General features: G+C 33.6%; 1 protein-coding gene across 2 annotated transcripts in view; it reads right to left on the bottom strand.

The window, feature by feature from the left end:
- Nucleotides 1-11,114, bottom strand: part of LOC124357450 (transmembrane protein 53) — a 39,872-nt gene extending 28,758 nt beyond the window's left edge. The window contains exons 1-2 of one of the 2 annotated variants that reach the window (XM_046809272.1): nt 10,771-11,114; nt 6,347-6,500 (exon numbers count right to left, since the gene is read on the bottom strand). In XM_046809272.1, coding sequence (XP_046665228.1) covers nt 6,347-6,430 — 84 coding nt within the window. In that variant the 5' untranslated portion in view covers nt 6,431-6,500; nt 10,771-11,114. The remainder of the gene's footprint in view (nt 1-6,346; nt 6,501-10,770) is intronic. The other variant, XM_046809271.1, reaches the window with a different exon arrangement.
- Between the last annotated feature and the right edge of the window lie 4,336 nt (nt 11,115-15,450).

The raw sequence follows: 15,450 nt of genomic DNA, 5'->3' as shown, positions 1-15,450 counted from the left end.
CGAGATTAAAAAATCTAAAAGCTAAGACTAAAACACTCCCTGACGGCTCACGACTTGGCGGCAAGAACAAGCTAACAGATTCTGCCATTATTCAGCTCCAAAAATACTACGGATTGGCCAAATTAGACGCAACACAAACTCTGTTGAAGACATGAAAAAAGCCATTTGGGCAGAGTTTTTCCATGTGATGTCTTCTAATGAAAGGCCTCAACATGGACTATGTCCAGATGATGAAGAAACCTGGTGTAAGTACCGCAAAGCCGTAAAATCCAATGAAAAAACTATGATCATGGCAGCCATTTTCACTTGCCTGAAAACCTAATGACATTTATTAAACCTATTTTTCAAGATCTAGCCAATCCAACTCTACTGGGCAAATGTACTAAGGGAAAAACTCAAAATCCAATGAGTCCCTCAACAATGTCATTTGGACCTACATACCTAAAAGAACATTTGTGGAGATTAAAACTTTGAAATTTGGCATTTTATGAAGCTGTTACAGCTTTTAATGATGGCTACATTGGCAAATGCAAAGTATTTCAAGAAATAGGAGTGTCACCAGGGCAGCATTTTATTACAGCAATGAAAAAGCTTGACCGGCGGCGAATTTGGAAGGCAGAGAAAGCTCAAGAAGATATAGAGAAAAAAATTAGACAGAAGAAAAACTTACTAAAAAGAAGTCTGGAGGATGAATATGAGGAGCAGGAAGGAGATCAGCCAGCCTATGCACCTGGAATGTACTGAAAAAGGTAATAAAGCAGTATTTTTTCCGTTTTTTTGTGTTTTTCCGAAAGTTGCGGTTTTTCAATACAAAAGTACATTTTTCTCAAAAACTACAAATGGTAGGAATATGAAATTTTTTTTGTATGTTTGTAGCACTGTTTTACATATGTGGAACCACTAAAATAACATCACATTTCACTGAGTTCAATATTTATATACATACATATACACATATTTATATAGGTTTTTGACAAGCGTTAAAACAAAAATATATAACTTTTAGGGTATATGCCAAAAAAAATTTTTTTTTTTGGTTCCACGTGTTCCCCTAGAAGCCCTCTTTAAATGAAAAAAAGAATTATGAAGATACCTCAAGTAGTTCTTGAGATAAGTGTACCTATGTTAACATTACGAAGATAGGGCGAAGTGCTCCCCTTAACATAGAAGCATTTAAGTGTATACAATAAAGTATGTTCGGTACTTTGGGATTATACCGACCACACCCAGACATGAATCGTTATTTCACATTTCGTTTCTACTGATTACTAGATTAGCGTAGAACAATATTTCGTCAATATAAAACAGGAATTGTCTTATCGCAAACCCCTCCCCATCCTCAGACAGAGGTCAAAGTCGAGCGTCTAGTAGATAACGTGATTGCAGTCTCGCCGCCCGTTCAGCTGGTGCATCGCTTTGTTGTACTTCCGTGTTTTACCTCTACATTTCTCCAAACACAAAAATTGCAACAAAAACAATCATTTACCAAACTAAACTCTTTATTAAAAAAACACTAAAAACTTGTTTTTATTCTTGATCACATTCCGCCACCCACTCTCGACGAAAGAAAAACATCCCTCGAGATAGTACCTATCAGTAAAATATCAAATTCTAGAGGGGCTAATCAGAAATATAAATTGAATTGTAATGGAAAGGCAATTATGTACCGTGCAAATCACGTGATGCCGCGCGGCCTGCCGTAATCAGGATTCTCGAGAAAGATAAGATAACAGCGATCACAATACCTGGAAATGCTTGTAAGTTTGTAATTTTGTAATTGAAGAGTTGTTTTTTCGTTCTATCATGTTTGTTTCTATAAATTTCTATTTTTGTGTTCTTCATACTAGTGTGGTCGGTATAATCCCAAAGTACCGTATGTTCTAAATAAATGTAAACTAAATGTGTATACAGAGTAAAGAAATGTTTTGTTTGTGAAGAGCTACAAACTAAAAATGACTACTGACAATTTTATGTTACAGTTATAAGTGTTTTAAAAATTGTATGTAGGCCTACATTTGACAAATAAGCAGGTTTTTGATTTTCGAAAATGTATATAATTACTTTACACACTATCCAAATAACAACTTTTTGTTTTCTTACTCATTCATTATATAGGTAATAAGGAAGTTACAAAATCAATACTTCTATTATACAATGTGTTATTATACTGGGAAGGAATTACAAACGTTCCAATACACAATGGGTAGCTCTTATTATGAAACAGAAAAAAATTTGTTATGTTTTAGTGCCAAGCACAAAAACATGTTTTACTGTTTGCCAGTCACAAGCAAAGATTGAGGTCGTTATTGTACATACAAAAAACAGAAGTAGTTGATAGAAGACATCAGCGATTAGAGTGCCTCATCAACTGAATCAGTTGTGTTTGCATGTTCACTACCCTCCCAGTTGAAACATTATCATCCCCTCAATCTCCTGTCACTTCCCATGCACAATAAAAATATTTCTTCTCATTCAATATAAATAAAAGATACCTGATTCAAAATATGTGTAATTTTCAATAAAGTTTATAACAAAATATTAAAGTTTACGCTTACTTAACAAAAAGTATATTTGAAAGTATAAATTGATACGTTTTGTTTTGTTTTCCAAGTCATTTGTGCTCAGCATAATGCCTAACCAGAACCTATAAGATAAATATATGAAGTAGTCAAAATAAGTTCATAATATCCATATTAGCTAAATTTGGATAATTTAACAAATTTTGTAATAAATTGCAGATAAATAAAATAAATAAATTAGCTTGTAAGTAAAATTGTGAAACAGTAGGCTTAAAATATTTGATGTGATACAGGTACAGTGTAAAAAGTTAATTTGAAGGAAGATTGTGACTTGTACAAATGGGAGAGTTGACTTAATATGTTCAGATGTCTCTACTTAAACAAAGGCTTAATAAGTTTACATATTCAACATTGGAAAGGGATAGTATAAAAACTCAGTTTTCAGGAATTTCAGCCTGCTTGGTGACTTTTGAGTGCACTAATACTGTTTTTGTATTGTTGAATTCTTTTTTTTTTTTCTTTTATATATAACAGAGTTTGTAAATGATTACTTATTTTTATTATTTAGGGACATTTGTGGAAGATTTAATAGCTATAATTGAAGAAGTAAAGCAACATTTGGAGAAAAAGTTGAATTATACAAAACGTCAATCAAGTATTAACTGGATGTTTAAATCAAGAACTCTTAAATCTCTATAGAAGGAAAGTGTTTTAGGATATTTCCTTAAATAATTAATTTTATAATGACGCACAAGAGGAAATGTTCCGTAATTGTCAGATTTTATGAGAATATAGGCCACCTGTAACTTGTACAGACTCTTGCAGAATTGAAAAGGCACTTTAACACGTTGACTGAAGCAGATATTATGGCCAGATTAAGAGTAGCTGGTCTTACTCTGTATAGAATAGCAGTGAAGGTGTTAAGAACATTTGCTATAGAAAATTCAGTTAACTGAAGGTAATTATTGTATTATATTAACCTTTTACTTAGTATTACAATATTAATGACTTATTTTCTTCTTATATTGAAATTTAAAAGATTGATTTTGTTTTTGAAAAAAGTTTATATTTTATTTTCAGAAAAAACTTATTTACGTATAAATAAGTAATTTATAAACGTTTATAAAATTTTTGGAAATACCACGGTCTATGAAAGTTTTGAGATGGATGAAGAGTTGTCATGCTAGACTTACCAAACGTTTGGCATGTTCTAATTAATTCCCTCCAATGTCAATGCATTTCACGCTAGTTTAAAGCACCTAGCCATTCAATTTTTGGATTAGAATCAAAATATTTATGAATATTATCATTAATTTCAGCTTCTGATGAAAAGAAATGACTGCAAAAATGTTTTTTCACCTTGAAGAATAATCGGAACGTAACACATAGCGAGATCCGTATCCACGTAACTCCATGAATTCACGAAATTGATGTTTCCGAACAGGCGGCACAAGTACACTGATGAATCCAAGTTGCTGTCAGGTAATGACTGGCACTGAGATAATCGGTGATAAGATTATTGTAGTATGCACCGTCTACTGGTATCTTAAAACTATCAAGACTCTTGTCTGATGTTTATACAAGAATTTCGAGTTACATGGTTGACTTTTTAAATGGGCCTAAACTATTACTTTAATATGCAGTATATCACTTAACTCAGCACCCGGGAATTTGGCAGTCTGTGCATTTTGACAATTTGGTTGGTCCACCCATATTTTCAGGTACAATTTATGCCAGCAGTCAATGTTTTTTAACAATGGTGTACTTGTCAACTCTTGGCGTGTATGTCAAAATATTTCACATAACTATGTTCAGGAATGGATAAATTTTGATGGCGCCAGAGATCCATTGGGAGAAGAAGAAAATAGTTAATGCAATCGAAGATCAGGAGAGGGATAAGAACAAAGATAACTCTGACGATGACAATGAATCAATCCACAAGCAGAAGGGGTTATCACAATTAAGCATTGAGGTTACAGTATTTAGAACAACAGTTGTTTATTTGCAATAGACATTCTTTTCCTATGTTGCTTTCGCAATGTTTCTACACATTACGTTCTATGTGAGAAAAAAGCACTATTCAGAAGTTTTTCATCAGATTTAACTTTATTATATTGGAACTGTCCATTATTTGTGTAGGTAATATTTTTAAATTTTGTTATTTTAGATTAGATATTCAATACTGTATAAGCAATATGTTATATTTAATATTGCATATTGCATGTATGTAGAATGAAGGATAGATAATAAGGGAGGACAAGAAATCATAGAACTTTAAGTCATTTACAGTGTTTACTCTTATTCAATCTTAACCTGTTGAGTCCCGGGTTGTTGCAGGTGAAGGTATCCCTACTGATCAGGGTTTTTCTGGCACTTGATTATTATTGTGCATTACAGTTATTATTTGCCCTTGGAATATCATATACCTATAAGATTTATTTGTTATTATCTATTTTAATGTTATTGATGTTTTTGTATTTATATGTATATATATATATATATTAAATCATAGCTGAAGACTGAAACACAAACTAACTCATTAAAAATAAAATCATCACATATTTCACAACTGAAAATATCCACTTCACTTTCTTTGTCACTATCAGATAACTCACTAAACTCATGACACAATAATTCATTGATATCTTTGTCAAATAACCCACGCATCAAATTTTTGACCAAGGAAGGAGTGAGTGAAACCAAGATTTTGTGACGATTACGAGCTCCGTTTGAATACATTGAAACTGTCAAGAACCCATTTGTTTGCTTGGCACAATGAATTTTCTGAATAGTGTGAAAAGGTTGAGAATGAGATCATGATTTGCACCCAAGAACGAGTGTAACCAAGGTCGATATTGAGGCAGCCCAAAATCTGATTAAGAAGAATTAGTGTACAACCTTCTTTGAAATCGTTGAGGAACTCAATATCATTTACAGGAGTATCCAACAAATCGTGACAGATATGGGACAGTGTCTAATAGGTGGGTTCCACATCTGTTATCGGAGGATCACAAGCAACATCAATTGAAAGTTACGCAGGGGTTCTTAAATCAATTCCAATCAGAAGGTGAAGTGTACCTAAACCTATACCAAAGATGTGGTTGTCTGCTGGAAAAGTAATGGCATCAATTGTTTTCATTGGCAAGGTAATTTTTATGCTGATTATCTCCACGATCAACACACAATATTATTGTGAAGTACTGAATGATGCAAAATTATCGTTTTGAAGGAAAGGAAACAGTAATCGGTCAGAAGTGTCATTCTTCTGCATGACAATGCCAGGCCAAATGCGCTAATATTATGAGGTAAAAATTGGTTGTATTAGGATGAGAAACACTGAAACATCGACCCTGTAGCCTTTAACTGTATGAGACTTTATCTTTTTGGACCACTCAAAGAAGCGTATGGAGTTCAGCGTTTCAACAACAACAAAGTAGTGGAGGCATTTTTGCTCTAATGGCTAAGAGAACTTTGAAGGAATTTTTACAATGATGGAATAAAAAAGCTTCTAATATGATAGAAAAACGTATATTTCAAGTGTGGGAGAATATGTAGAAAAATAATACCTGTATAAAAATGTAAGTTTTAGTCAAATAAGGTTATATTTGTTCAAAAATCAGTTCCATTTGTATTTCATACACCCTATATTATCTTCTATTCTAATAAAAGCTTTTTCACACTTTAATGTATTGTATTTTATCAATAAAGTTTTATTTAATAATTCTCAAAACATAACTAGAAGTGTTATTATTTTAGTAAAAAAGTGTTATTTTGCAAACGGATAAATATAAATGTAGATTACTAATTGAAATGAATATTACACTCACTGTGCTAGTATTTCCTTTAAGAGAAGCTGTAGAGAATCTTGAAGGTCCAAATCCCATGGAAAGGAGTGACTTTAGGATTACCATGGTTGTATAATGGATTAGGGTTCAGCAGACAGTAAATTCCTTTTAGCACAGAAGTCATGCAGGGGTGTTACTGAAAAACCAAAAGGTATGTAAATATATATACAAAGTAAAATAAGAATATGCCTTTAGGTTTGAGTAGTACCATATAATTAATAAATACTGTATCATGAATAATTCACAACTAAAGTCATAGTTCACAGTTCAATTTCAATAGTCTGTAAACGTGAATTTTTAAGCATTAAATAAGAATAGATTCCTCAATCTTTGGTCAGAGTAACATTTTCTATGGTCATATACTAATTATGAAACTCAATAAGAGAACATGATAAACAATGTTATCTTACTTTATATTATTGTGACTGGTCACAACAGTATGCCTACCTTGAGTAGCTATTTTTTGTTTGATATTTTATGTTTTATTTAGTTTTTGTATCAAGAAAATATTGTAAACAACCTTGTATAAGGTTCAATCATAACCTTTTCACTTAAGTAATAAATTAAGTGTATTATTTGAAACATTAGGTAAGTTATTTCATGTATTATAGAAGAAAAATGTCAGTACATTAAATATTGTTCAGCAAACTTTTATTACGAGATAAAAGACACTTTGAGACCAAAATGTGTATATTGATTTATAACAATATGCATTTTGTTTATAAAAAGGTAAGACACTGCTGGGCCATGTAGGCAGTAGTACTCCACAGCGATGCGCAGTAGTTGATTGTTAACAATTTAAATTTGTATTATACTTACAACTCCAATGTTTTCAGGTACACAGCAGCATATAAGCACCAGGTACTTGCGTACTAATATGCTCCAATGTTGTTTTTGTCCATTTTTAGTGGTTTCTGCCACATATTTATTTAACAATTTATGGTAAACAATAATTATCAAAAATGTTTATAAACATTTGAAAAGCTAATTAGTAAATCTTACATAACTACCAACAAATGGTTCACTAGATCCACTAAACTCACAACCACCACAGGACAAATTATCTCAAGGTTGGACCCATCTCTAGAGTACATAGGCTTGGTAATTGTGTTCCCAGAGAAGCGGACTTTGTCCACGATAAATTACAAATATTTAAGATGAAGGTTATTGCCACCCTATATAATAGTCACATCTGTTACCAACACAAAGCCTCTATGTTGCATGCTTGTTGTCTGTATCCATTTAAATTAGCTGTCTATGTACTAATTGTATATTACTCTTAATATATAAAACATTTATTTGCTATTGTTATGTCAAATTATTATTTTGGTCTTAATTGTTATGATTCACTAGTCATTGTTATGAATTGAATCTAGTCATTCACAGTTTGTTTTTAATAAGGAAAAGAAATGTTGGTACTTCAGTATTATCCAGATACCATTCTGTCCCTATCTACTATTTGTTATAGGCTATAGTCAATAGTCAAACTACTTTATTCTGTAATATGTACAAGGTACAAAGAATAGCGTCACTACAATAAAACTAAATACTAATATTAGTTTTAAAACATAAATTAAAAAAAGGGTAACATCTTAAAAATTTATCTTCAATTCTTCTTTAAATGAATTAATCGGTTTTTGCATTGAAATATTCCTTAAAAGAATATAGAGACAAATTAGTTAAATAATCCTTTACTTCTTTTTTAAATTTTAACAGATCTGTTTCCTTTATAAATTTTGTTGGTAAATTATGTAAATATCTAACACCTCTGTAATATGTTTTCTTTTTGTAAAATTCGAGATTGTGTCGATCGATATATGTCTATTAAAACGAGTATTATATGTATGTTTATTGGTTTTTAGTATCAGATCAAAAAATTGTGTTACATAAATTATTGATTCAATATGTGTAATATACTGTTAGAACTCCAAGTTCAGAAAAAATATGTGTAACAGAATCTGTATATCTTAAATTTTTGATGATTCTCAAAGATTTTGTTTGTAGTACCAATAGCCTATCTAAACTGCTTATTGTTGTTGCTCCATAAATGCTTATTCCGTAAGTTAAATGTGAGTGGACCAATGAGAAATATATTAATTTCAGTGTATGTAAATTACTAATTTTTGCCATTTGTCGCAATGCATATAGACCAGTAGACATCTTATTAGTAACATGATCTACATGTTTATCCCAAGCTAAATTTGTTTCTATAATAAGTCCTAAAAACTTTGTGTGGTCTAGTTGTTTAAGTCTGTCATTGTTTAGAAAAATGTCACAGTTTAAATTTTATCTGGATTGCTTGGTACAAAAAGAAATATAATTAGATTTATCTGAATTTAATAAAAGATTATTTTTGTAAAAAAAAAATCCTTAATCCTACTTAGACCAATATATGATGAAATTTAAATTTTCACAAGCTTCTGACCAGAAAACAAAATATTTGAATCATCAGCATACAGACATACGGCACCATCCAACCCCTCCATCACTCCTGGCAAACCTTCTATATAACATAAAAACAATAGAGGTCCCAGGATAGACCCCTGGGGCACACCATGCTGCAGTGTCTGCAGCTGTGATCTATGAGCCCTCACATAATGATTTTTACCTTGAAAAATGGTTTCTTCTATTTCTACATATTGTTTTCTATTTCTTAAATAGGAATCAAACCATGTTTGCTCCTTTCCATATATACCTAAGCTGTTTAATTTCCTTATTAACTTTACATGATAGACACTATCAAATGCTCTGGTAAGATCTAAAAATATCCCAATTACTATTTCTCTTTTATCAACTGAGTCAATAATGGACTGGATAAATTCTATACTGGCCGTTATTGTTGATTTTCCACGACGAAAGCCATGTTGTTGTTTGTCCAACAGTTCATTAGACTCTAGCTATCTATAAAAGACAATACTTTTATTATATGAAGTGTTTATAGTTGATACGTTAGTTTTAGTTCAAAAATCAGTATTGGATGGTTGTATCAATATTTATAATTAATTAATATCGTTTGTCAATATTGATATAAAAAACCGGATCCACTTATTGTACTCTACTTGAGTATTTGTTTGTTTTGTCAAGTTGTGTTTCCTAGCTCGCAGTAATGGCCCTCTAGAAATTTATCTTTTAGTGATAGGCACTATCTTAGGATATTTTTCTTTGCCAGCAGTGCGGCTATACATAGCCTGCACTTATGGTCGAAGGCACTTGTGCCAGCCCGATATAAACTTTTATTCTCAAATGGTCTATATGATCAAAATTGTTTATTTAGATCAAAATCTCACTGATTTCAGTATTATTGTTATTTCACATATCCAAGACGGTACAACAGCCAATGTGAGCAGCAACCAACATGAGGTTGACTCACAGTCACAACAAGACTAGTATTTCTAAACTTTGAAAGTTGCGATGAGTATGAGGAAAATATGTAAAATATTTCACACAAGTGACTGTTTAAGAGGCTTCAACATGTGGATTTAGCTCAATGGTATCCATGGGAAGAATTCTTTTCTATATTTTACAAAAGCGGGGTCACTCGTTGATATCAAGCTGGGCAAGTTGTAATATTGTAAGGTTTCTTTGATGTCTAAGTCTAGGTGACAGTTCGTTTTGTAATGTTATTGTTAAATTTATGTTTTGGATAGGGTACGATAAGCGGACCCGGTTTTTTATATCGAAATTGGCAAACCATAACTTAACCATCAATATAATCAATCGATACTAATTAATTATTTTGAACAATTAACTTAAATAATCTATATCAACAGCTGTAAACACTTTCAAATAATACACGTAAGGTAATATTTCAATTTTACGTAACATTTGATTATTAAAAATGGCAGTCAATTTTAGAAAACTACACAACATTGCTTTGAAAGATGATAAGACATGTTTTTCGTGGCTTCAACATGTAGGACTCTTACCGAAAAACCCATTATGTGAAATTTGTGGGAAAGAAACGAATGTAAATGTGAGAGGAGCAAATATGATCGTCTTCAGTTTTCCTAATTTTGTGAAATTTGTGGGAAAGAAACGAATGTAAATGTGAGGAGCAAATATGATCGTCTTCAGTTTTCCTAATTTTGGTTATAATAATTTGTTTGATCACTGTTAATATTAAATTCACATTTTAATTTAAAACATATGTTTGTTATTGCGGACCACAGATACTTTTATATAGATTGATAGTCTAGGATTTGGGTCCACTTATCGTACTCTACCCTATGTTTTTAAAATTGTGATGTACGAGATTCTTCTTGTTACGGTTATTTATAACACTTGTATATGATTTTTGCAATCAAATAGAGTGTAGACGCTTATAAGTCTCCCCCAAAACAAAATAATAAAGAAATAAATAATAGCAAAGGAAATTTTATTTAAACATTGTTTTTTATTCCACCTACTTCAAAATTGTATTACAATAATTCCGAAATAGTTTGGAAATTAACTAGGATTACCGGCAGACCGTACTAAGTAAAATAATTACAAGTTCTCACATAACAATGAAGAGACACACTGCACACCACCAAAACCAACAAGATCCAGCACAGCAAACAAAGAACCTAAAGATAAGAATAACTTTTAACACTTTCTCCAAGATAAAATATGACAAGCAGCGCAGATAACAATTAAATTCGAATCATTCCAAAGTTCAAGTTCAATAGTCTTAGTCCATAACCAACCATAACTATTTTTTTTTTTACATAGAATCATTTCCAGAGTTCCGCTGAGTTGTCATACGTCAGTGTTTCAGTGGTCAAATAAAGTCATAGAGACATAAATTAACCTTTATCGCTCAGCTGATTTTAGTATATCAAAGACCTTCAAAACGTAGATACCATAACATGATTATATGACGAACTTAAGATATGCCGTTTGAGATATGACGTTTCCACTATTCATTTTTCATGACTCTTTTTTTTTCCTTTGGGATATTGGGGTGGATTCATAGATCCTCACACGTCAACCTGAGCTTATTGTGTGCCCCTTTGATGTTAGAGGGGTAAGCCTATCTTCGTGCCCTTAATTAGGCTAAGAAGCTTTTCCCCGATACTAGCATCTGGTTCGTCGCTGGTTGTTTGTCACCGAAAAGAGCCCTTCTCCTTGCTTCCCAGTCTCTCACAGTCCAGTATTATGTGTTTTGCAGTCTCTTTCAGACTTATTGCAGAGTCTACACTCCGAGGCCTCATTTCGTAAACCTAGAGTTGTTTTAGGTGTTTTCCTGAAGTGGCCGTGTCCAGTGATCAAGGCAATCACTTGCTTAAACCCGATCCCTGCCCCAGCCCCATCAGCCATCTGGTGAATCCGGAAGCTAGAATCGGCAAGCAGTCTTTTGCCCGAGTGCTTGTCCTTGGTGACTCTGCCACCGCACGCGGTGTGTCTTCCTGGAACCATTTGTTTATACTTTGGTAAGCGGCTGACTTGCTTATACCACAACTCGGTTCTGGACCGGTGTGTATGGCATGCTTGCTCCGCTTTTTGGCAAGCCTGTCGGCGCATTCGTTGCCACCTATGCCTGTGTGTGGCCCGGTACCCAACCAAGAACGCACACAGTTTGCGTGATCCAAGCTTGCAGAGAGTGTTAAAGCACTCCCACACAAGCCTGGATGAAATGCTGTTGGAGTCAAGAGCTTTAAGAGCTGCCTGACTGTCTGACATTATACAGATGTTCATTCCTAGGTACCTTCTGGTGAGGCCTAGGCTGGCACAGGCTAGGATACCATAGATTTCGGCTTGGAATATGGAGCAGTTCCGACCCAAACTGCCGCTAAGGGCAGTTCTAGGGGATTGACTAAACACTCCATATCCAGTTCTACCCTTAATAAGCGAGCCATCCGTGTACCAGACAAAGCTCTTTCTTATTGTTGGGATGTTATCTTGCGATTTCCACTCATCTCTGGAGTAGAAGTCAACTGAGAATGGCTTATTGAATACGAACTCCGTTCTCATTGTGTCGGAGACCATTTCGAGAATAGCGCTTGGGTTTACAGCTTCAGTGATGGCGCCATGGCTCGCGTTAGACGCGCCATTCCTCCACAAGCCAGCAACCATCAGCCGATAAGCTGACTTACGCGCTTCAGCTTTTATATGGACATCAAGAGGTAGAAGTCCTAAAGCCACCTCGAGGGTCGCTGAGGGACTGCTCCTGAATGCTCCGGTTACAAAGATTGTGCCCAAGCCTTTGTAAGCTTTCAAGCTTGGCTTTGGCAGTTACCTGATTCACCTTTGTCCACCAGACTAATGAACCATAAGTGATTTGAGGCCTTACAAACTGCTTTGTAAAGCCATAGTGCTATGTGGGGTTTTACGCCCCATGAGAATCCTGCAAGTCTCCTGGACGTCATGAGCGCCCACCCACTTTGCTTTGTGCAGGATATTATTAAGATGATCATTCCACGTAAGCTTATGATCTAGAGTCAGTCCTAAATATTTGACTGTCTTTGACCACTCCAGCTGAGTGGATGCGAGTTTCAGCCTAGAAAGAGAGACTCTAGGTTCTTTTTCCTAGTGAATGGTACACTACTGTCTTAGAGGGATTTTACTTTCAGTCCCCTCTCCCTGACACCAGTTGTGTACATGTTGAAGGTTGGTATTCATGATATCAACAACAACATTTGTATATTTTCCCTGTACCATAAGGACTATGTCGTCTGCATATCCTTGGACATAGATTCCGTTGTTAGTAAGGTCCTCACTTCATGACTCTTGCAACTTGCGCTTCTATGCAAAAAAAGTTATTCTTATCTTTTGGTTCTTTGTCTGCTGTGCTCTAGGTCGCGAGATATTCGCGAAAAACTTATTTTCGTGACCTTTTGACCGTTATAACTTTTTTAGCCGGCACGATATCAATGTCGATTTTTCACATCTTCATTAAAACTCCATAATGAAGGTGTATACCAAAATTCAGCTCACTAGGAGTTTTTCCGCAGATTGAGGTTTAAAAACCTAAAATGACTGGACTATTAGCAGTTAAGTATATATGCCTGTTATGGTTAAGAAAGAGATACTTCCGGCCCCCAAGGACCAAACGATGTTACGTAAGAGAAAGAGAGACATCTGGCATACACCAATTTTATTACATGAGACCAATAATATTTTACGAAACCTTTAAATGCTTTGGCAATGAAATTAGTTTTAACAAAAAAACTAAAAGTTGAAATGAAAGTATTGAATTATATTTAAAATTCGATCTTAGCCAATTACCGATATTTGTTTACTAAATGTTATCACTGCACGTTTTTAGAGTTAAACAAAATATTTTGGTGTTATTTCTTTGTAGTCGTTTGCTGTTTCTTCCTTGATATTTATACTGTTATTGTTTTATTTATATATTTATTCATTGTCATATAGTTGTAATGTCCATATTTGATAGTATTGGGTAATAAATCTGAACAAACCAACTGAAATAAACTAATAATGCCCAGATGTAAGTAAATTGTTATAATTATCAATTTATGCCAACTTACTTCCCGCACGCACCTTAAAGGTTGAACTGGGAGTGTTAAAAAACTGTATGTATTAGATATCTAAATCTTCTACGCGAAATGTAGGATCATTGGGATAGAATCGCATACAGTAACAAAATTTATTGATGAACGGTATTTTTCCTCTTCAAGTTTCGTATGCATGGTTTTATATGAACGGACATAAGGATTGAACTTACAAAGCAGATCACTCAAGTTTGTAAGTGTCTGTTTGGCCAAACCTTTGTTAGCGTCATTTGACATTTTCAATTCATTAATTTTGGAAAAATCAAGAACATATAACTGACCATATGAATTACTTAAGGAATAACCAGGATGTAATGGAGAAATTCGGTGATAAACCATGCCATGAATTCTAAAGGAATAAGGACCATAGTTAGGCGGTAAATCAACTTTTGCACTAAATGAAACAAATGAAATTGCATTATTACACTGGCAAATATTGTGTATGAAATTTTAGATTTTTTAATTATTATCAGAGAAAACTCTTTCATTTCTTCAAGTGTAGTAGGAGGTGGAAATTTGATTTTTAATCATATCAACAGAGAGTAAACCTTCCACCTGTATTCTTCTCAGATTTGAAATACAATACTGACAAACTCTCTCAAGACCATCTACAGAGTAAGGACTGATGTCTGGAGTAACATCAGAAACCGCACAACTTGAAGTAGTAAACTTCTTACTACTCTTAAATACTCTTCTCTCTCACTCATTTTGGGCTTTGGCCTTTTCCTCGCGGCGGCTAGTCAGAGTGGCCTTGCCTTTAGCTCTCTTAATGTCAAGATTAACAACTACAAAACTTATATAAAGTGTTTCCCTCATAGGTGCTCTATACTATAATGCCCATTATCTTGGTTTTCAGAGAATAGCAAGTCATGAATAGTCCCTCCAGAATCATAATTAGCAATTACAGTATGTCACAACTTTCCTCTAAATTCTAAACAAACTGCATGGAAATATTGTAATGTTGTAGATGGAGCTTATATTGGTACTGATAACTTACTTACATTAAAACATAAAACCAATATTTAATACTTTTATTATTTTGTGAGGCCTTTCGATATCAAGGATATGTTCTTCAGACACATCATAAAACTTTTGTGATGTGTCTGAAGAAGATATCCTTGATATCGAAAGGCCTCACAAAATAATAAAAGTATTAATATTGGATTTATGTGTTAATGTAAGTAAGTTACATGGAAATAGCTCACTCACACTCTGAACTTCAGCATGTCCTAAAAACTGGCCATTGACGCTCATTACACGTTTATAATCAGTAGCATTATTAATACTGTTTCATTCCTAACAATAATGCACGCTACTTATGAGCAATGTGGTCAATAGCAGTAAAACGGATCTCATGGTGTCTATCTTTAGTTCCAAATGAACAATGAGAGATTGCTAAAAAACCGTTATCATCACCCATGATGGGAATCAGTTCAAAATTGTTGATGGTCGAAGAACCACTCATCATTAAATTTTGATTAGCTGGTGGATGTAACAGTCGTCTTCTTTTATAGAAAGAAGGATTACATGTCATTAAATCATCAGGGGCCAACAAATAACTTTAATTTAAAACCATAATGAGGGAAATTGGCC

The sequence above is a fragment of the Homalodisca vitripennis genome, chromosome 3 (genome assembly GCF_021130785.1).
Source record: "Homalodisca vitripennis isolate AUS2020 chromosome 3, UT_GWSS_2.1, whole genome shotgun sequence".
NCBI classification, from domain to species: Eukaryota; Metazoa; Arthropoda; class Insecta; order Hemiptera; family Cicadellidae; genus Homalodisca; species Homalodisca vitripennis.
This window is presented reverse-complemented; position numbering and strand designations above follow the sequence as displayed.